The following is an 18,586-nucleotide window of genomic DNA, read 5'->3' on the forward strand; positions in this document are numbered from 1 at the left end:
ATGCCGTGGTTCTACATTTACATTCGCTGTAAGGTCGCAGTATATGTTGTACTTTTCTCTTCCATTTCTCTAAGATTATACCTGCCTCGGTGTTAAGGTTTTCAGTCTCCGACCCTTTCCCGACCCTTTCTACTTTTCTCCGAGACCCCCTCTCCATACAGTATAACATTTCAACACCGTCAACAGATCTCTTGAGTCTATTTGATACTCGAATCAAAATACGAATCCAAGCGAGTTTATCATGTCTTCTGAGGAAAAGGACATTTCGGTTGAAGCGACTTCGTCACCGCCTGTGTTGACCATCACCGACCAGGAGCAAGAGCGATTGAACGCCTTACTCGACGAACATGGCGTAAGTTGAGACCTTTGATATATGATTATCATATCTTCTTCAACTGATTTTGATCAAATCTCTGGAACATCTCTAGGCGACCTGGGACTCGCCCAACGACCCCCACGACCCCTACAACTGGCCTTCCATGCGCAAAATTTCAGTCACGCTGATCGTTTCGCTGGGGCAACTCGTCACCCTCATGTCGACTAGTATGATGGCCGCCGCCTTGACCCAGATCGGTGCCGACCTCCATTTAGGTAGCACAGCTACTCAGATCACCTTTTCAGTCTTCATCTTAGGTCTCGCGTTTGCTCCTTTCTTGATCGCGGCTCTCTCCGAGATGTATGGGCGACAACCGATCTGGATTGCCAGTAACCTGTTCTATATCTTGTGGAATGCGCTGTGTCCCGTGAGTTCCTCCGTCGGGCTCATGACGGTCGGGCGATTCCTTGCCGGATCAGGCGCGAGTGCAGGTATCACGGTCAGTGGTACACTTTAGTGCTTCAATCCAAATTTAGGTTCGATGCACAGCGCACTGACGCGACCCATCATCTTGTATAGCTCACAGGGCCTATACTTGCCGACATGTATCAGCCGGAATATCGAGGACGCTCCCTGGCGCTGGCCACCTTTATCCCCTACCTGGGCCCGGCCCTGGGCCCCATCATAGGCGGAGTGATCTCGCAGCATCTGCCGTGGGGCTGGCTATTCTGGGTCCTCTCCATGTTCGACGCCGCCATTGTGCTGATCGGCATTTGCTTCCTGCCTGAATGCTACACCCCAAGTCTACTCCGGAAGAAGGCCGCCCTCCACCGCCACCTCCAGGATGCCGTCAATGCTCCCCTCTCGTCCTTCAGCAAACGCCCGCTCACGCCCCTGCTCGACAAAGCGTTCTATCAGAACCTCAGCACCAGGCTAGGGGCCCACCTCATCCGCCCGCTGAAGCTCCTCGTCTCCCGCCCCGCGATCCAAGTCATCGCGCTGATCATGGCGCTGAACTTCGCCATCTACTGCCTGCTGCTGTCCACCTACGCGACCCTCTGGATCGAGCGGTATGGCGAGTCCGCGACCGTCAGCAGTCTGAACTACATCGCCATCGCGGTCGGCACCATTACCGCCTCACAGTTGGGCGGCCACTTGATGGACCGGATCTACCAAGCCCTAAAGGCGCGCCGCCACCACGACGCCACACCCAGCCCCGAGTTCAGGGTCCCTTTCCTAACCCCCGGCGTTTTCCTCATCCCGGTAGGCATTTTTCTGTATGGCTGGTCCGCGGAGAAGCGGCTGCCTTGGGTCGTCGTCGATGTGGGCACTTCCATCTTCGTCACGGGCAGCTTCATCGTGTCCCAGGGCATGCTGGCCTACCTGCTGGACGAGTTCACCACGCACGCCGCCTCGGCCAACGCCGCCGCGCGCATGCTTTCTAACATCCTCGGCTTCGCCTTCCCAATCTTCGCCCCAGATCTGTATGCCGCCCTCGGGTACGGGTGGGGAAACAGCCTGCTGGGATTTATCTTTGTTGCTGTCGGCTGGCCTGTTCCTGTGATACTGTGGGTCTACGGATCCCGCTTACGGGCTATTTGACGGTCGTAGAGTTGTAGAGTCGGTGCTTTTTGGTGCTGTCTTCTTGGGCAGTTGCATTATGTGGGCGGCCGGGGAGTCAGTGCTCGGTCTATATCGGATTTAGATTCCCGCCGGTAGCCCCGAGCCCCGAGCTCGGGACTTCGAGCTTCTGATCTACATATGATTTTTCAAGTTGTCATTCCCCCAACCCGAAGGGAAAAGCGGTATCTCATGGGTGTGCTATTGTATAGCCGAACTTGCCCCCCTTAAGATATGGTGGCAGGTGGGAACGAGGAGTCAAGGAAAAGTCGAACGCCTAATAAACTAGAATTTGCTCAGTACTCTAGATTATCTCAACTGGATCCAACACTGAATCGTATCTGTTACAGAGAGCGATGGCAGCTCTTGCTAGATACCATACCCCAACATCGAATATTTCTTCCATGTCAGGACCTCTCGCCGCCGAGGCACTCCTCAGAGCCCCGCTGATTTTATTGACTCATAAGTTGGCTGCTAGTGGGCTGTGCACATGTCAGTTGGTAGGGTTGTTCACTTGCTAGATGCAAACTGGAGCAACTAAGAATTGTACGCGCATGTAGCAGAATAAGCAGCACAGCACAAAGACATCGATACTACTGGGATGGGATAGTCACTAGGTCTGTTACAAATAGATAATAGTGCACAGTCACAAACATCGGACAAAAGCAAAACTGACACGCAGGACAGAAAGGTTCCTAGAGTTAGGCGCCGTGATAGATGGCTCTCCAAGCTCGATGATATCGGCAAATTACTCTAGCTAGATAAGTGTCTTATTTCTTCTTCCTGATATGATCTTGTTTGAAGTAGATGCATTCCTTGTCCCTCACATCGCTATAACCCTCTCAGGTTCCGTCTCCGACCACCGCCACCAACGCCTGGCCAAGTGGCGGCGGGGAGCAGGGATGCGCCCCCAGCTGGCAATCTTGGGAGGAGCAGGAGGGTTGGTGCTCCTACTAGATAGCGATAAACCAAGACGGCAGCTTGATACGTGATATTCTATGGCACAACGAAGTACTGTACAATGTGCCCGGTAATTCAGCCAAGGGCATCGACGGTAGTGACCCAATTCAAACCCGGGTTCGGCATTCAATTCTTGGCCAACTGCCAAAGCCCGACCAAATCAATAGCCGAATAAGGCCTTGCACCCGTCTAGAAAGTTTTGCCAGTCGGATTTGGGAGGCGAATAAGCAAGTACAAGCTGGGCCAGATAGTACAAGAGGCTGCAAGCCACACTTAGAATGACGGCGCGCATTCCGTCACGGTAAGTTTGATGTATGCCGGTGACCTTGCCCCAGATGCCGAAGGTCACGGTAGCCGGCTGTTGAGGCTTGCAGGCAATCTCTAATTTATACTCCACGACGGCACTATTCTAATTTGAAGGGAGATTTCAATCTCAGGGCCAAGGGTGAAAGGCATGCGTGGGGACTTCAACTTACTCGCCTACCCCGCTTACCTTTTCCGGCTCTTTGAAACTTGAACACGAGCCAGCGTTTCCAGACCAATTCGCCCCCCACTCGTGGTCCTCAGAGGCGGCTTTTTGCCGTTCTTAAGCAGACGCTTGATATGGCGGATTAGCTTTCTGGACACGAGATACATTGTCCTAACCTTCGGCACCCGTCAACCTCGCTGTCGTGCTGATACCAGGTTGGTGGGGTAGACCTCACGAGCCCTACGGCTGCCCTTAGTGAAGTAATCCTCGGACTGAGTGTCCAACGTGATCGGGTCCAAACTCACCCCTTGAGCTGCCAGGAACTCAAGCACCGCCATCGTCGCCCCCGCCTCATTGTCGGGATATCTGCGAAAGGGCGCTTTGAATCGGTCGAGCATTGTGGTGGACGATCGTTTTCATACACGGAGAGTCAAGTCCAATCCGCGACGGGGAGGGGAAAGAGAAAGAGAAAGAAAAGTCTCTGGAAGGAAGGGGGGTTATGATATTCGGTGACGGGGAATACGAACGAACATATGCCCTGTTTGCACTATGTCTCGTGAGTTGGCAGCTCTCTCGTACAAGGGGAGCAAGAAGAGATATTGAGGAGAGCGTGAAGAACGAGGAACTCAGACTCTCTGAAAGGAACTACTGTGACCTCCCGATATAACAAGTCGCATTAAAGTGTAATCTTAGTATACAACAAATTTCTACAGAGCTCTGATTAGTTTTACTATTTGTATTCTAGTCTATTGCTTTATTACAGATTTCCGTCCAATACCTTTTCTCCCTTATATAAGATTCTTGAAATTTGCTATATGAAAGGCCTAAAAATTGCCTGAATGAAAATAAATAGGTTAAAAAAGAGGAACTGCTTAGTGTTTAGTAACATAGCAGTCTAAACGTATTTCTTGCTTGCACCTAATAAATATTATAAACACCCTTATATAATAAATTTGGATATGCGCCTCTATTATTTCGTTATGTCGGGAGGTCACAGTAGTATCTACACGCGGCTGAAGCAATGAGGTGCCACCAACCACTCAGAGGAGGCAGGGGACTCCGTCAGATATCAATCTGACGGCGGCAGCCTGGTAACCAACCGCCTTTGGATCATGTGGTTTAATTACTCAGACTCTACAGTGGGCTTGGGCTACTCGTGCCAATCTGCAATAACCCCAAGGTATCTTGGCTTGCCGTAGGAAACCCGACACAACTCATAGAAGCAGTCCTTTGAGTTATATGTAACTACTTTGTACTTTTGTATAGATTCATGATATATGATAGATGACCTTTTGGATATATATATAGGTAACCTAACCTACATCAACTGACAAGTCCAGCCGGACATATCAAGTCGATTCGGGAATGGGGGTAGACCATCTTCCATGTTCTTGAGGCAGTTCTCAATGTGTTCCGGCTTGACACTCATCGCTTCTCCGGGGGTCATCAGGGGCTCACCCAGTTGGCCTGACTTCTTGATTTGTCGGTGCAGAGCTGCGAACCGAACACAGACGGCCGCATAATTCCTGTCCCATTCACGGTGCAGCCCAATCCATTCACTGATCGGCCCTTCCTGTAAGTCGCCGAGGCTGACATCGATCGTGGCCAGCGCTTCGTCCGGAGGCGACAAGAGCTGACTGCAACTCACCATACACTTGAACTCAATTTCCCACCCGTGGTGGACGTTGTACCCAATGTCGCGAATCATCAGGTAGACCAGATTCTCCACATATCGCTCCGGGTGGAGCATCTTGACCGGGTAGGACTTCCGACTCTGCCGGCCCAGGCAGTTCAGCATTAAACCGTCCCCGCCACCGAACGATGGCCTGTAGAGCCGCGCATCGGAAGTGACCATGTAATAAGGATGGGCCGGGATGGGACGCTTGTAACGGGCGTCCGGGTCGCCCCCCGTCAATGCATGACAGCGGATTTGAGATTGGAAATTGCCAGGGTCGGCTGCGAACTGGTCCAGATCCTTGCAGTCGGGGTACTGGGCTTCACGTAGCACCTGGGCCGCCTGGTCGATTTGCTGATCTTGAATCATGAACGCGACACAGTGAGGAGTGATGGGCACCCCCATGATCGAGAGGGCAGTCTCTCCAAAGAGGGCATTGTCAATGTCATTGCCATCCAGGAGGGACCCCACATCTTGCAGCAGCTTCTCGTCGGCCCGTGGGGATCTCGGCGTACGAGCGCTCTCGTCACAATCACCGAAATCAGCGTCAACCTCGGACTCACTGGGTGTGCTCGATTCAGGATCTTCATAAATACCATTTACAACCTCCTCATCTGAGTCAATTTAAAACTATAGAGGACTACAGTACAGTTCTGGATAATCTAAGCAAAGACTAAAGACTGCATACTCCAGTTCAGTCCCAAATTTTAGGACTGGGACCGGACCATTCCTAGGCCTAGCTGGCTTAGAAAAGATTGCAGTAAATGCCATAATTTCTTTCGCTTTTTCTCTCCTTCTCTCTCTTGTCTCTCTGTCCCCACAACAACTGGCCCGGTCTTCCCGTAAGATGTCGCTGAGTCGTAAAACGATAGTCCCCTGGAGAGGGCAGATGATGTGGCTTGACTGCTGGGTGTGGCGCGGTACCCTGGCCCGGTGTGGCTTGCCTTCTCTCATCCCCAAGTCGTCGTAAGTCTTGCTGCAAGTTCAGGCCTGAGACTTTCCAGTATATTTTGGTCGAAACTGGCTTGGCATGAACCAAGGCATGCGCGCCCAGACCACATGCAGCGTCCAAAATGCTCCTGCACGGCCACGTCGAAACAAACCACGAAGAAACGAAAAACTGCATTGCTACCCAACTGCTGATCCTCCTGCACGCAGAGACCAGGAAGGAAAGAGAGAACAAAGAATGAAATGAGAGGCCTCCCTCCCCCTCTTGTTGCGTCAGTTCGTGGATAATCATGGTGGGCTGATACAACGAGCATATAAGAACTTCACAATCGAGACCGCAGTGGTGTCTGGTCGTTTCATAGCACCCGCGATTCATCCCGACCTATTTCCACAGCAAAATGACTATCTCGCCCAAAGTGATCGTGGTCTACGGGGCGACCGGTGAGTCGCATTACAGAAACTCCACAAGGCAAAAATGCTCCTTGCCTAGGAGACACTGACAGGGACTGTTTACTTCCAGGCAAGCAAGGCCGCGCGGTCGCCGACTCGCTCCTCAAGAGCCAGCAGAAATTCATCGTCCGCGCTCTCACTCGCGATCCCGAGTCAAAGAGTGCCAAAGAGCTGGCCCAGCTGGGCGCTCAAGTGGTGAAGGCCGACGGATGGAAGGATGAGGATATGACCGCCGCCTTGACTGGCGCATGGGGATTCTGGCTCAACACCCATCACCATGACCCGGTATGTTTCAGCTGTCTTCCGCAAAGCCGAGCAATGGGCTCACTAACCAACCCCGTTGGCAGGCTGTGATCAGTCCCGGAGGTCCTACGGATGAAGATCTCGGCCGTCGCTTGGTCGAGATCGCAGCCAAGGCGGGCGTTAAGGTCTTCATCTACAGCACATGCGAATCGCCTGCAGAGTTCTCCAATGGCAAAGTGCCGGTTCACGGCATGGACGGTGAGTTTGGACCCCGTTCTTGGCCCCTTGCCCTTTTTGCACGCCCGATGGGTGTTAATGCCCCCTGTCTCGTTAGCCAAGCACCGCGTTGAATTATACGCCCGGCAATTCAACGAGTTTGATTCGGTGATCGGAGCCTTCCCCGGCTGGTACTTTGAGAATTACATCACACCGGAGTACGCCGCAGCGTTTGGTGGATTCCCCATCACTCCGGACGCGGACGGGATCTACACCTTCACCAGTCCCGTCTTGGGGGGCGAGAACACCGTGCAGACAGTCTCAGTCGCCGACGATTTCGGGGAGATGGTGCATGGGATGTTCCTAGATCCCTTGCGATGGAAGAATCAGACCATCCAGTTGCTCAGTGACAGCTTTTCCTATGAAGATATGGTCAAGGTCTTTACAGACGGTGAGTGGCGGTCTGTGATATCCTGCGGCTGGAGGGGAAATGACCTGGCTAACCGTTCAATGTCAATGGCTAGTGACGGGCAAACCGGCGCGGTACGTGCCCATGGCCTCGTACAAGGACTTCCAAACCCACGGCAGTACTGTCCTGCAGGAGCTGCAGGATGTGTATCGGTGGACGCAGTGGAGCGGGGGCCTCTTCTTCGGTCGCTCGGATGACTTCAAGACGTGCCAGTTCTTGAAGGATGAGGCCCGGCGGGACAAGGGCTTGGGCCCTCAGCCGGTCATCAAATTGCGCGAATACTTCGTCAAGCACTACGGAAACCAGAGGCAGTGAGTGATTTTGGACAGAGCAAGATTCATGTAGAGCATTAGCCAAGTCAAAGAAACCTCCGCATGACCATGCAATTCTCTCCTCGCATGAACTTTTACCTCCTGTAGCCCATAGTAGTCATACAGGATGTAAATGCAAGCGTGACTGCCCAAAGTCTCCTCGCGTAGAGGAGACCTGAGAGACATGCATGTAGCTGCACCATATCAAGAGCATACTGACGCACGGGGCACACACACACACACACACACACACTAACGCACGCCGCGGGGGATAGGATCGGGGGGGGGAGGGGGGGAGGAAAGAAAGTATATGAGAGATCTAGGGTTGAGTTGCCCTCACACCACCCGAGTATGACTATCTGCATCCCAAACCCTTCTCGCACCTAAGGCAATACAGGAAAATCAAGTTTCAGGCGCAATGACCTTCAAAGATACTAAGATAATCACCGTTTTCGGGGCCACTGGTATGTCGCCCAGCCTGCTGGCCGCTTTTGCCCGGATGGGATGACCGACTTCGCTTCTAAACCGATTCACATCTAGGCCGGCAGGGCAGCTCCGTCGTTCGCTCTCTGGTGCAGAATCCACAGTTTCAGGTTCGAGCGATCACTCGAAACCCCGCCAGCACAAAGGCTAAAGAGCTCGTCGCTCTGGGCGCCGAGGTCGTGCAAGCCGATGGGTTCAACCGCGAGCAACTCGCGGTAGCCTTCGCAGGCAGTTGGGGCGCCTTCGTGAACACCAACTCGGAAGATCCGGTGTGTATATCCACCCTTTGCTCCCATAGCTTGCCCAGCCACCCACACAAGAACTCACCTCGCGAGGGAACGCCATCCAGGAACTCGCTGCGCAGGGTTTGACGGATGAGGACTTGGGCGGCGCAGTCATTGAAAGCGCCGCTCAAGCTGGAGTTAAGCACCTCGTGTACAGCTCTGGCCTCCCGGTAGCAGAACTCACCCACGGCGCCGTCGCCTGCCCGGGACTGGACCTGAAAGTCCAGGTGGAGCGCAAGGCCTACTCGCTGACCGGCTTCCGCACGGTGACGCCCATCGTGGCGGCTTGGTTCATGGAAAATTGGCTGGAGCCCGGCTACGCAGATCTTTTCGGGGGCTTTCCACACTTCCCAGACAGTGAGGGCTATCTCACCTACAAGACCCCCTTCTGGGGCGGTCGTGAGAACTTCCCCTGGATCAGTATGACGGATGACTTTGGGGACCTGGTCCACGGAATCCTGCTGCGGCCAGACCGATGGAATCGGCGCTTAATACAGGGGACGAGCGATATTGTCTCCTCGGCGGAACTGGTGAATACCTTTGTCTCCGGTAAGTTTCCGATCCATACACCCACCATGCTGCTATCTTGCAATGTCGGCGCTTTGAACGTTAAGTGAGGAATAGTCACGGGTCGCCGGGCACGATATGTCCTCCTCACGGATCCCTTCGAGATGAACACTAAGGGGGAATATTGGCGGGAGCAAGAGCGAGATGTCTTTATCTTCGCTCAGCATCGGGACGGAGAGTACTTTTGCAATGGGCCTACAGAGATCGAAACCGCTGCGGCGCTGAAGAAGGCTGCCTACATAGCCAAGGGAAATCAAGGCCGAGAGACTCTGATGACAGCGCGGGAGTTCATCGCGCGGGAATTCCGTGGTGGCCGTGGGAAGGGATTGTAGCACCGGCTACTATAGAGGAAGAGTAGATCGAACTAGGACAGAGAATGAAAGGCGAGGGGGGAGGGGGTCAAATCTATCCTAAGAGTTTATTGTATCCGCAAATGCTTCCGAAGACTCCCCAAGCACATTCGCAGTCATGCCAGCCTAGTCTCGTAAGATTTACATCTTGAATCCAACCGCATTGGAATGAAAAGACTTCTGTCTAGACATCCACGCCCCAAACAAAAATGGTCTCCGGCAGCCCCGTCTCATTCTCCTGCACGATCTTTTCCACCAGCTGGAGGCCTGCAATCTTTGCTGCCGCGCGTAGGTCGGCCTCGGTCCACACACGAGCCTCGCGCTCACTCACGTTGTACTCTACTACTTGCTCCTCTCCACCTGGGAGGAGCCGAAAAGCGACGATATGCCGCGCGGTGTGCCAGACCTTGTCGATCAACTCATGCCGCGGCCAGGTCTCGCGATACAGAATCCCCGGGAGAACCTTGCTCGCGACGGGATCATTTCCGAACGGGGGTCGCAAGGCCTGGGCTTGAGCCTCTCCGCCGTCGGTCAGCATATTCAGCACGGAAACATAGGCCCGCCCGGTCCCGGGCTTGAGGACTTTAGCAATCTGTTGAAAGAATCGCTCGCCTTGGCCCGGCTGGTGGAGATGACAGATGCTCCCGCAGGCAAACGTGATCATATCGACGAAAGGAGGGCCGTTCTGGAAGACGGGCAAGGACTCAAGATTGTCGGCAGAGCCGAGCAGCCAGTCAATCTGGTCTGCCACGGACGGATCGGTGAGCTGCCGCGCCCGCTCCAGCATATGAGGCTCGATGTCCAGCCCCAGAAACCGGACGTTGGCGCGTGGCTTAGCCGCGAGCAGGCTGTGGATGACACGCCCGCTGCCTGTGCCTATGTCGAACACCGTCACCGGCGGGGAGACCTGGGAGATCATGGTGTCGAGCTTGTCGCCATAGAGCCCAGCGTCGTTCCAGTCCTCAATGTGGAGATCGTAGTAGTCTGCCAGATACTTGCTGCTATAGCAGGTGCTTCCCTGGGGTTGCAGCTTGGGCTCATCGGGGGAAAGACTGATAGTCATGGTCTTTTGGTCTTTTGGTCTCTTGGTCTTTGATAGGAAGATGGTGAGGACCGAACTGACAGTGGAAGAATATAGAGGGCTCAAAGGGGACCAGACGTAACTCTTCCTTTTTATTAACTGGCGGGGTGTGAGACATGGTTGCTTGTCGGCTGGTATGAAGGGGGCCGGGCAGGGGATTGGGGGGCATTGGCGATCATCTGCCAGGTTGGGCTGCGAATTCTTGGGCATACATACTTTGTGCAGACTATGCGGAATATTTGCATATCGGAAAAGATTAACCAACTCGGATTGCCGGTGCGATGACCAGTTTCGAGCATGATGGAAGTGATATCAACCTCTGGGAAGAGGCTACTCATAATTTTGTCATGTCTGGCGAAAGAGAGAAAAGTGTCTGCGATATGATGTCTACAGTGCGTCTAGATTACTGTGTGAGGCGCAAACACTCCACAAAAGACCCCACCGGCCGCTCCCAATTCTCAGGCTCGACCAGCCACGTTGTGATGGTCTGCAAGCCCCGCGCGATCTCGCGAACCCACGGCGAGGAACCATTGGCGACGGCCCCCGTAAGCCAAACGCAGAAATCGATCCCATCCTTGCCCGAGGCACCCGCGTCAATCATCAGACCAGTCGTGGACAGGAAGAAGAGCCTTTGCCGGGAGAGACGCTCGTGCATCCGTTTCTTCTCATCCGCCTTGAAGGTTGTCGTCCCGGTCCAGTTGAAGACCAAGTGGTTGGCCACCTCGGGATACAATTGGCGCAGACGGGGCATCTCGGAGAGCAGGGCCCGCCACGGAGCATTGGCATGCTGTGTGATGAGGAGCTGCTGAGCCTGCAAGCGATAAAGGAGCTGCAGGACTGTCTCTTCGGGGTTGAAGCGGAGCTTCTCGATGACCCCCGTCAGCGTAGGGCCAGCCACGCGTGCGCCATCGAGTTGTCCTCCGCGCGGAAGTGATGAGGGCAGAAAGGGAAATCCCCCGCGAGCGGCCTCGATGTTGCACACCAGGGCTTGTGGGTGTTTGGTGTGAAACGTGGTCAGGAGGGCTAGGGCGGCTTTGAGAGTCACCGCGGTCGTCACCGTGGGGTGATGGTCCCGCAGCGCGATGAGCGTTGGGAGAGAGAATTCGAGCTGGTATTGGCCTTGCTCCCTTTGATCCGAGGCCAACAACAGGGAGGCGGTTGGCGTAGGCCAGAGGGCTACAGGTTCTTCTACTAGGGACTTCACCTGAGAGCGGTGGTATTCCAGGGCAGGCTGGCCGGCCTTGGAGTCCTGCAGGAGGTAGTAGCTTTCCGTCCACGCTTTATACGGTACGGGTTGATTCAGGGGAAGACCACCCAGAGCCAGATCGAGATCGTCCTCGAAAAGCTCGTAATAAGTTGCGTCCATGATCGAGTGGCAGACTGGCCTCGAAGGTTAGCAAAAGAGTGCGTAAACTCTGGCAGGAAGATGACCTACAATCAGCCACGAGAACGGCGCTCGAAATCTGCTTGACAAACACAATCAGCCCACGAAACAGTGGCCCTGGGGTACCGACTCGATGCTCCGCAGGAAAGTTGATGGTGAGTCGCTCTACGTCCGCTACTGTATCGACCTCGCCGTAATCGACTATACATTGGTCCAGGATTGCGGGCGAGTGACGAACCGTCACTAAAAGCGTCTCTGGGGCCTCCGGGGTGGGGTCGAGCACAGCAAATGACCGCAGCATGGGGTGCACAGTCAGTGTGGTCTCCAGTGCGTGGCGTAACTGGGCCGAGGTATACCCCTCGGTATGGACACAAACCCAAAACTCCCAATTTTCGATCAGATGCGCCTGGCGCATGATGTGCTGGAAGTCAGTGGCCGGGAAGACGTCCTCCACGTCCTGCCATGTCAATCCACAGCCAGTGAGGTTTTGTTCAACGAGAGCCTTAGTAGCTGGGAGTCGGCTGGCGTCGCCAAGGAGATGCACCATGTCCTCCAACTCGGGAGGCCCGCTGCGAACCGTCGAGGTATTCACAGATGATGGTGTAGAATTGCTCCCAGGACTAGAATCGGCTGCCTCGAGAACCGCGATCTGATCTTCTATACTGTTAGCAGCGAGCCAGACGGCGAAAGGAACCGTCTTCCCTGTCCGCTTAGTTGCCCTCGAATGCGCCCGCATCAACGTGATGCTGTCTACTCGTTCCGACAGCTTGGCCGTGAGATCGAGCTGATCCTGAGTGATGCCTAGAACCGCTGCCCACAGATGCAGCATCGTCGACCGGACATCTCCCGGCACAAGGGTGCTAGGGGTCGCGATGGTGGTGCTGAGGAGTCCGTCGGCCTTGGTCAACTCCTCCTCGTGGTACTTGCGCACCAACTGGGCCAGCTTTACCTTCTGGATCTTTCCCGAGCTTGTGCGGGGATACTGCTCGAGCCCCAAGGCTTGGATTGAGACCACCAGATCAGGCAGATAGATCGAACCCATTTCCGATAGAATTCGCTGCCTGATGCGTTGAGCCTCACTCGGTGGGATGTCAGCGTTGAGGACAATGGCGGGCACTTCACCAACCACTAGGTCGGGCAAAGCCACGGCCTGTGGAGTGAGCTGATGAAACGCCTCATCTTGGTTCAGCACCGCCTCGATCGCCGTTGGGGAGATATTCTTGCCCCCACGAATGATGAGGTCCTTGTAGCGGCCCACGGGGTAGAGGAGTCCATCCTTGGGATTGAGTATGGCCTGGTCGCCGGTTCGGTACCAGGCGCATCCATCCGAGTCTACATAGAAGGCATCGCTAGAGACGCCGAGGTAACCTCGCACAGTCGCAGGACTACTGACGTGCACCTCCCCTGCCACTCCGGGGCCTATCTCCTCATTGCTTCCGGGGGCACAGAGCTTCACTTGCGTGTCTTTCATCGGCTGTCCCGCCGCCACGAAGCTCTCGTGCGATATTTCTTGGATCCGAGTGCCTTCTACCCGACCCGTTGACACAAACCCCCCTTCAGTCATTCCAAACACGTTCTCAATGGCGCTGGGTCGTACGCTGGCGTGGAACTCTATAGCTGCCGCACTTGTCAGGGCCATCCCGGAGAAAATGACCGTGTCGATCGGACGCAACTTCTGCGAATGCAGATCGGCCGTCACAAAGGCATGTATCAGAGCGGAGACAATAATCAGGTATTGATGCGTCTCGCTCCCCAGGATATCCATAGTGGTGCGCGGGTCGAAGGTAAGATACGAGGGATAGACCAGCGTCGAGCCCCGGGTTAGGGCAAACATCTGGGCCATGTAGCCGAACGAGTGGCTGCATGGCACCAAGGACATCACCCGGTCCCCTGGCGCAAAGTCTCCGAATGTCGATCCGCTGGCCAGGGAACTGAGCCAGACGGGCACCTCAAATTCGCAGGGTTTGGGCAGCGAGGTGGTGCCACTGGAGAAGAAGATACTGATCTCTGGCGTCACGGGAAAGATGCGGGCAGGCTGCACATTGGCCAGATCCTCCTGCATGAGCGTGCTGAACGAGGCCCAAGCAGGCGGTTGGGCACAAGTTGGCTCATCGTCCACCACAATCTTCACGCATTCCAGCGCGGGGAATATCTCATCGACGCGGCGTGCAGCCTCTGCGTTCTGCACTATCACCGCAGCCCGGCAGCTGGGCCGGTGTGTGCGCACAGTGTCTAGAAGATGGCGCGCCTCCGCTGCGTTGGATAGGCTGTTGGGATGAATGGAGACGTGGACGCATCCCAGTCGATAGCTTGTCCAGGTGGTGAGAACATGCTCCAGACTGTTGCCCAGGAGGACGAAGATCAGCGAATTCGTCAACAGATCGAGCCGCTCGAAGGCGCCAGCCAGACGGCTGATGCCATTGTCCAGGTCGCGATAGCTCCACCGGCCATGTTTTCCCTCCTCCCGTCCCAGTCCGTAGAGTCTCGCCGGTTGGTGCACACATTCGACGGCCAGATGGTCGGGAAATCTCTCGATCGCCTCTGCCAAATAATCCCAGCCGCGGCGATACGGGTAGGATCCTGTCGTGGTACAATTATCTCCCATGATAGATCTCGATCCATGTAATGCAAGATTCGAGGAACAGGACTCGCTTGGAGGGATTTGCTCAAATGATAGATAATATACTAACTAACTACCAAGGGAGGCGCCATGCCGAGCTGCATTTAGGGGCTCAGAACAACCAAGGGCTGTGGAATGCTTGAAGCCACGTACGGGATACCCCCTTGCTTGGACCCTCACCGACCTTTTGGCGCCTGACTCCGTGCTTCTCTCCCTCATCTAAAGAGCAAGGTTCACTGATGCAGTGGCACCTCCAAATCCCCTCCTCGTGAGGTCCATATAAACCCAGCTGGGAAACGCGTCAATGGGGATGACTTCTTCCTTCCTCTAAAGTGACCCGCGGCAACATTACCCTCACCACAATCATGACGGGAAGCCAGAGCGTGGAAGGAAGCTGCAATTGCGGGGCGGTCACCATCATTGTCACAAACCCCACTCGATTGAATCAGGGGGTCATGGTCTGCTACTGCGTCAATTGTCGGAAGCAGAGTGGTGCTGGTAGGGATGCCCCCTGGCTTGCCCTGAGCTTTATTTACCCTCCTTGATGACTGACAGGAAACTCTCGCAGCTGGTACCTATGTGGTTGTGATTGAGGACAAGGACCAGGTCGTCAAGGGGAGCCCCAAGAAATATGTTGACACCAACACCAACTGCGGTCGGTCCCTGGATCGCTATTTCTGCGATACTTGTGGCTGGTAAGTGTCGAATGTTCTTCGGAGGTGCGTGCATCGTTCCGCGAACCCTGACCGGAGTCCAGTCCCATTATGTATCGGAGTGAATCAGTGCTCCCAGGCAAGTCGCGTAAGTTCTCCTCCGCTCCTTATGGCCGTTGTCTACACCTCATTGACCTGGATTTAGTGCTGATGCTAGGAATATTCCCGGAGATCCCCAAGCCGGTGGCTGAAGTGTGGACGAAGCGTCGCCCGGACTGGCTTTCACCCCACATTGATGTGCTGCAGTATCATATGGACATCCCTGATGATGTTAGTGGTGAAGAGGCCCAACGACTGGGCTGGTAATTGCAAGAGATAGTTCAGAATGAGTGGACCTAGGTTTAGATTCTAGGCTGCAGCTGAAATTCAAGGACAAAATATAAATAAAAAAGGTCTACCAGGAACTTGACAAGAGAAATTCAATCAAACACGAGCATCAGCCTATTGCCTTTGGAAAACACCTTTAACTCTTCTCCTACTTTGATGGGTAACGCCAGCAACAAGTCTAAAAGGATCGCCATCCACCTGTATCCTACCATGAGTCCAACAAGACCTGTCGTAACCGGCCTTCGCGCAGCGCGGTATAAACCTTACTGACTTGTGATCCAATGGTTAACTTGCCTTCACTGCCATCGTCCCTGTTGGCCGTTGGGTGTTCATCGTACCCCCGGTGTAGCGGCACACCCAGCTCCTCGCGGACAAAGAGATACAGTCTCCGCGAGGTTTTGCAAAGATAGCCGGCGGTTGTTGCCGTAGCAGCTGGATCGCCGGACCGAGAGAGAGAGACCTGGCGGGTGCGCAAGCGGTCGTAGGTACGCTCGAGAGTGTCCGCCACGCTGGTGGTCCATTGCCGGACATCGACGGTCGACTTGCTGTGTCCACTGCTGCTACTGCTACTCTCGCCGACCGGGAGGAGGCGGAGCACAGTGCCGACAGAGGAGTTGGCCGCGGAGACGGCGCGGTCGCGGAGGTCCATCGTGCTGCCGTGGGACCAGTGGAACATGAGGTCATCCCAGATGGCAGACTGCACGAGTTTGAGCGCTGGATAGCCCGTGGGGAAGAGACCCGCGGTGAGGGCGTTGACCTCGACGCGGGCGTGCGCGGTAAATTCAGCCTGCAGGACGCGCAGATCGACTGCCTGGCAAAGGATGTACAAGTAGGTGGCCATCATCAGGGAGAGCACCTCGACGGACTCGGTAGCGTAACGCGCGGCGATCAAGGCAAGCGAGTTCAGCCCCTGGTTGTGCATCTCAGCCGACTGTACATGGTTGCTGACCGGGTGATTGAGGTAACCCAGCTCCGACACGTAGGCGGCCATGTTGATATCTAGTCCCTTGAAGGCGTAGTCCAGACTTGGGTCACCAATGCTGAGATTCGGCGGCAGCCCATGGCTGAGTGCTGGGTTCAAGATCTCGGAGCATTGCGCAAAGACCATCTTCCCCGTCATCTGGAGCGCGCTGGCGGTCTTTTCCATAGCGGAGGTTATAGAGGCGGCCTGGAAATTACCCCCGTGGTAGACCTCCCCGTCCAGGGGGTTGACCAAGGGATTGTCGGTGGTGGAGTTGAGCTCAACGCCGACTTGCTGCGAAGCAAGCGCCATGGTTTCGAGCTGAGGGCCCATCCACTGGGTCGCCGTGCGCAGAGCGTATCGGTCTTGGCTCAGGCCGACGTGACCGGCTTCATCGGGCTCGCCCAGTTTGACATCCCCTCCTGTTTCCTCGGTTTCGGACCGAACCGCCAGCGAGGAGTCACTGAGAAAGGTGAAGATATTGACAGCCGTTTCCAGCTGGCCGGGGTGTGGTCGCGCAGCGGCAATAAAAGGATGATAGTTGTGCGCACGACCGGCCATCGCTTCCGTGGCCATGGCTGTGAGCAGCTGTGACAGAAGGATCAGCTGGTTGGCCTCGAAGAGGACAAGACTAGCTGCGCCTGAGCTGAAGGCTGTGCCGTTCAACAGCCCCAGACCCTCCTTGGGCCCCAGATCGAGCGGCTCCAGTCCCAATTCCTGGAGCGCCTGATCCGCGCGGATGATGCGCTCAGATGCGCCGTGCTGAACATGCACCGAAATGTCACTGTTCCCTTCCAGCAAGCCCGCGATATATGACAGCGGGGCCAGGTCCCCAGACGCGGAGATACTACCACGCAGGGGTACCACTGGTGTCATTCCATTTTGCAGCAAAGTCAGGGCATTTTCTACGACCCGTGGCCGCACCGCAGAGTGGCCGCGGATGAGAGAGTTACAGCGGGTCAACATGGCTGCTCGGACCAGCGCCACCGGCATGCTGTGGCTGCGAGCGAGATCCATGCGAGTGGGTTGAAGGACCCGATCTTGGGGAAGAAGGATGCACGAGGTTTGCATCTGGATGAGAGCCTTTTGAAGGGCAGCATATTCACGGGTGCGCGTGTCAGCACTGCCTCCAAACCCAGTGTTGACGCCGTACACTACCTCGCCGCCCTGAATGCGTTTGGCAAGGATATCGACACTGGCTTGCATGGCTTGCACCACATGCTTGCTCTCCGTGATGACAGCATGCTGGTTGTGTCTGCGAGAATGTCAGCAACCCGACAACAACACCGAGAGCCCCGGGACGGAAACACGCCAGACTTACCGAGCAACGGCAATGACCGAGCTGATATCCAGCGAACGGCCGTCGAGTACGATGGGCGCAGCTGTTTTGACCAAGTCTTGCACTTTCTGACAGGCGGATAGCACGCTTTCGGTGAATGAGCCGCTCGTTGTGTAGTGCTTCGGCTCATCACGGCACACGCTTTCGCCCATGATTACTAGCCGGATTCAAGAGCCTGTTGGTTGGTTTGGGAGGAAGTCGTTATGAGTTGGAGGGGTACCGTGGTGCAATAGGAACAGCCTTAGACGATATTGGACGGTGCGTCTGTTATAGATGGAGTCACTTTATGATGTTTTGGGAGTGCTACTCGCATGGCTTGAGGTTCAGCAGCTTGGCGGGAATGGCTCATGGGCACAACTTACGACTTCACCGACAGACTCGGCAAGGAGGCGATGTTTGGATGCGTAGCTCTGAGAAAGCATTTTCCACAACAGGCAAATGTACATTTGTTGTCAGATCGGAGGTGAATCTAATTCAGCGGTAAGTTGTCTGTGCTGCGCTTGCAGCTGCACGTTTAGGGCCTGTTGGCGCCGGACACCGCGCCGAGCCCTGCCTTATCCACTCACTCTCCCTTACGTCAGGGCTTGGGAGCTTCAATCAACTTGCGATCCAGGTCTTGCCAGACCAGACGAGGCCCCACTGCTGCCAAAGCAAAAGCAGGTATTAAGATTAGCTTTCAGGGTACTACCCACGAAGATCGTGTCAGCAAGGCGTCTTGATGCTCCGGTCAATTGCGATTGCGAGTGCTCCGGTATGGATCAGCACAGCATAGAATGGCCGGTTGCCCCCCTCGCAGGCCA

The 18,586-nt window shown here is 55.1% G+C and overlaps 9 protein-coding genes across 9 annotated transcripts; 4 read left to right on the plus strand and 5 right to left on the minus strand.

Moving 5' to 3' along the window:
- Positions 1–241: 241 nt before the first annotated feature.
- Positions 242–1,918, plus strand: BO82DRAFT_423974 (MFS general substrate transporter; the record flags this gene model as incomplete). The annotated part of the gene is made up of 3 exons (XM_025640276.1): positions 242–352; positions 429–743; positions 896–1,918. The coding sequence occupies 3 exons, from the start codon at positions 242–244 to the stop codon at positions 1,916–1,918; spliced, it is 1,449 nt and encodes a 482-aa protein (XP_025495462.1).
- A 1,138-nt stretch (positions 1,919–3,056) lies between these two features.
- BO82DRAFT_361707 (uncharacterized protein) lies at positions 3,057–3,763 on the minus strand (the record flags this gene model as incomplete). Its single annotated transcript, XM_025636826.1, has 3 exons — positions 3,057–3,254; positions 3,390–3,469; positions 3,601–3,763. 3 exons carry the CDS (start codon positions 3,761–3,763, stop codon positions 3,057–3,059), a joined length of 441 nt encoding a protein of 146 aa, XP_025495463.1.
- A 920-nt stretch (positions 3,764–4,683) lies between these two features.
- BO82DRAFT_361708 (uncharacterized protein) lies at positions 4,684–5,445 on the minus strand (the record flags this gene model as incomplete). The annotated part of the gene is made up of 1 exon (XM_025636827.1): positions 4,684–5,445. One exon carries the CDS (start codon positions 5,443–5,445, stop codon positions 4,684–4,686), a length of 762 nt encoding a protein of 253 aa, XP_025495464.1.
- An 841-nt stretch (positions 5,446–6,286) lies between these two features.
- Positions 6,287–7,758, plus strand: BO82DRAFT_351120 (NmrA/HSCARG family protein). The gene is made up of 5 exons (XM_025634335.1): positions 6,287–6,429; positions 6,509–6,723; positions 6,786–6,939; positions 7,016–7,348; positions 7,422–7,758. The coding sequence occupies exons 1-5, from the start codon at positions 6,387–6,389 to the stop codon at positions 7,679–7,681; spliced, it is 1,005 nt and encodes a 334-aa protein (XP_025495465.1). The 5' UTR covers positions 6,287–6,386; the 3' UTR covers positions 7,682–7,758.
- A 284-nt stretch (positions 7,759–8,042) lies between these two features.
- BO82DRAFT_389411 (NmrA/HSCARG family protein) lies at positions 8,043–9,400 on the plus strand. The gene is made up of 4 exons (XM_025638450.1): positions 8,043–8,141; positions 8,218–8,429; positions 8,510–8,993; positions 9,069–9,400. The coding sequence occupies exons 1-4, from the start codon at positions 8,096–8,098 to the stop codon at positions 9,341–9,343; spliced, it is 1,017 nt and encodes a 338-aa protein (XP_025495466.1). The 5' UTR covers positions 8,043–8,095; the 3' UTR covers positions 9,344–9,400.
- Positions 9,401–9,436: 36 nt separating this feature from the next.
- On the minus strand, positions 9,437–10,478 carry BO82DRAFT_351122 (class I SAM-dependent methyltransferase). The gene has a single exon (XM_025634336.1). It carries the CDS (start codon positions 10,422–10,424, stop codon positions 9,546–9,548), a length of 879 nt encoding a protein of 292 aa, XP_025495467.1. The 5' UTR covers positions 10,425–10,478; the 3' UTR covers positions 9,437–9,545.
- Positions 10,479–10,775: 297 nt separating this feature from the next.
- BO82DRAFT_423989 (acetyl-CoA synthetase-like protein) lies at positions 10,776–14,550 on the minus strand (the record flags this gene model as incomplete). Its single annotated transcript, XM_025640277.1, has 3 exons — positions 10,776–11,822; positions 11,878–14,406; positions 14,517–14,550. 3 exons carry the CDS (start codon positions 14,548–14,550, stop codon positions 10,846–10,848), a joined length of 3,540 nt encoding a protein of 1,179 aa, XP_025495468.1. The 3' UTR covers positions 10,776–10,845.
- A 169-nt stretch (positions 14,551–14,719) lies between these two features.
- On the plus strand, positions 14,720–15,594 carry BO82DRAFT_429295 (GFA family protein). The gene is made up of 4 exons (XM_025640517.1): positions 14,720–14,944; positions 15,015–15,141; positions 15,204–15,247; positions 15,305–15,594. Exons 1-4 carry the CDS (start codon positions 14,812–14,814, stop codon positions 15,463–15,465), a joined length of 465 nt encoding a protein of 154 aa, XP_025495469.1. The 5' UTR covers positions 14,720–14,811; the 3' UTR covers positions 15,466–15,594.
- Positions 15,579–18,081, minus strand: BO82DRAFT_182080 (phenylalanine ammonia-lyase). Its single transcript, XM_025630438.1, has 2 exons — positions 17,769–18,081; positions 15,579–17,702 (listed from the first exon to the last, which is right to left on the minus strand). The coding sequence occupies exons 1-2, from the start codon at positions 17,936–17,938 to the stop codon at positions 15,692–15,694; spliced, it is 2,181 nt and encodes a 726-aa protein (XP_025495470.1). The 5' UTR covers positions 17,939–18,081; the 3' UTR covers positions 15,579–15,691.
- Between the last annotated feature and the right edge of the window lie 505 nt (positions 18,082–18,586).

This window comes from Aspergillus uvarum (assembly GCF_003184745.1).
Source record: "Aspergillus uvarum CBS 121591 unplaced genomic scaffold BO82scaffold_7, whole genome shotgun sequence".
Taxonomy (NCBI): Eukaryota; Fungi; Ascomycota; class Eurotiomycetes; order Eurotiales; family Aspergillaceae; genus Aspergillus; species Aspergillus uvarum.

Coding starts and splice junctions, on each gene's coding strand:
- BO82DRAFT_351120 (XM_025634335.1), top strand. CDS start 6,387: ATGACTATCTCGCCCAAAGTGATCGTGGTCTACGGGGCGACCG. Junction 6,724..6,785: donor ACACCCATCACCATGACCCG/GTATGTTTCAGC, acceptor CCCCGTTGGCAG/GCTGTGATCAGTCCCGGAGG. Junction 6,940..7,015: donor GCCGGTTCACGGCATGGACG/GTGAGTTTGGAC, acceptor CTGTCTCGTTAG/CCAAGCACCGCGTTGAATTA.
- BO82DRAFT_182080 (XM_025630438.1), bottom strand. CDS start 17,938: ATGGGCGAAAGCGTGTGCCGTGATGAGCCGAAGCACTACACAACGAGC. Junction 17,703..17,768: donor TCGGTCATTGCCGTTGCTCG/GTAAGTCTGGCG, acceptor ACATTCTCGCAG/ACACAACCAGCATGCTGTCA.
- BO82DRAFT_351122 (XM_025634336.1), bottom strand. CDS start 10,424: ATGACTATCAGTCTTTCCCCCGATGAGCCCAAGCTGCAACCCCAGGGA.
- BO82DRAFT_389411 (XM_025638450.1), top strand. CDS start 8,096: ATGACCTTCAAAGATACTAAGATAATCACCGTTTTCGGGGCCACTG. Junction 8,430..8,509: donor ACACCAACTCGGAAGATCCG/GTGTGTATATCC, acceptor AACGCCATCCAG/GAACTCGCTGCGCAGGGTTT. Junction 8,994..9,068: donor GGTGAATACCTTTGTCTCCG/GTAAGTTTCCGA, acceptor AGTGAGGAATAG/TCACGGGTCGCCGGGCACGA.
- BO82DRAFT_429295 (XM_025640517.1), top strand. CDS start 14,812: ATGACGGGAAGCCAGAGCGTGGAAGGAAGCTGCAATTGCGGGGCGGTC. Junction 15,142..15,203: donor TTCTGCGATACTTGTGGCTG/GTAAGTGTCGAA, acceptor ACCGGAGTCCAG/TCCCATTATGTATCGGAGTG. Junction 15,248..15,304: donor AGTGCTCCCAGGCAAGTCGC/GTAAGTTCTCCT, acceptor ACCTGGATTTAG/TGCTGATGCTAGGAATATTC.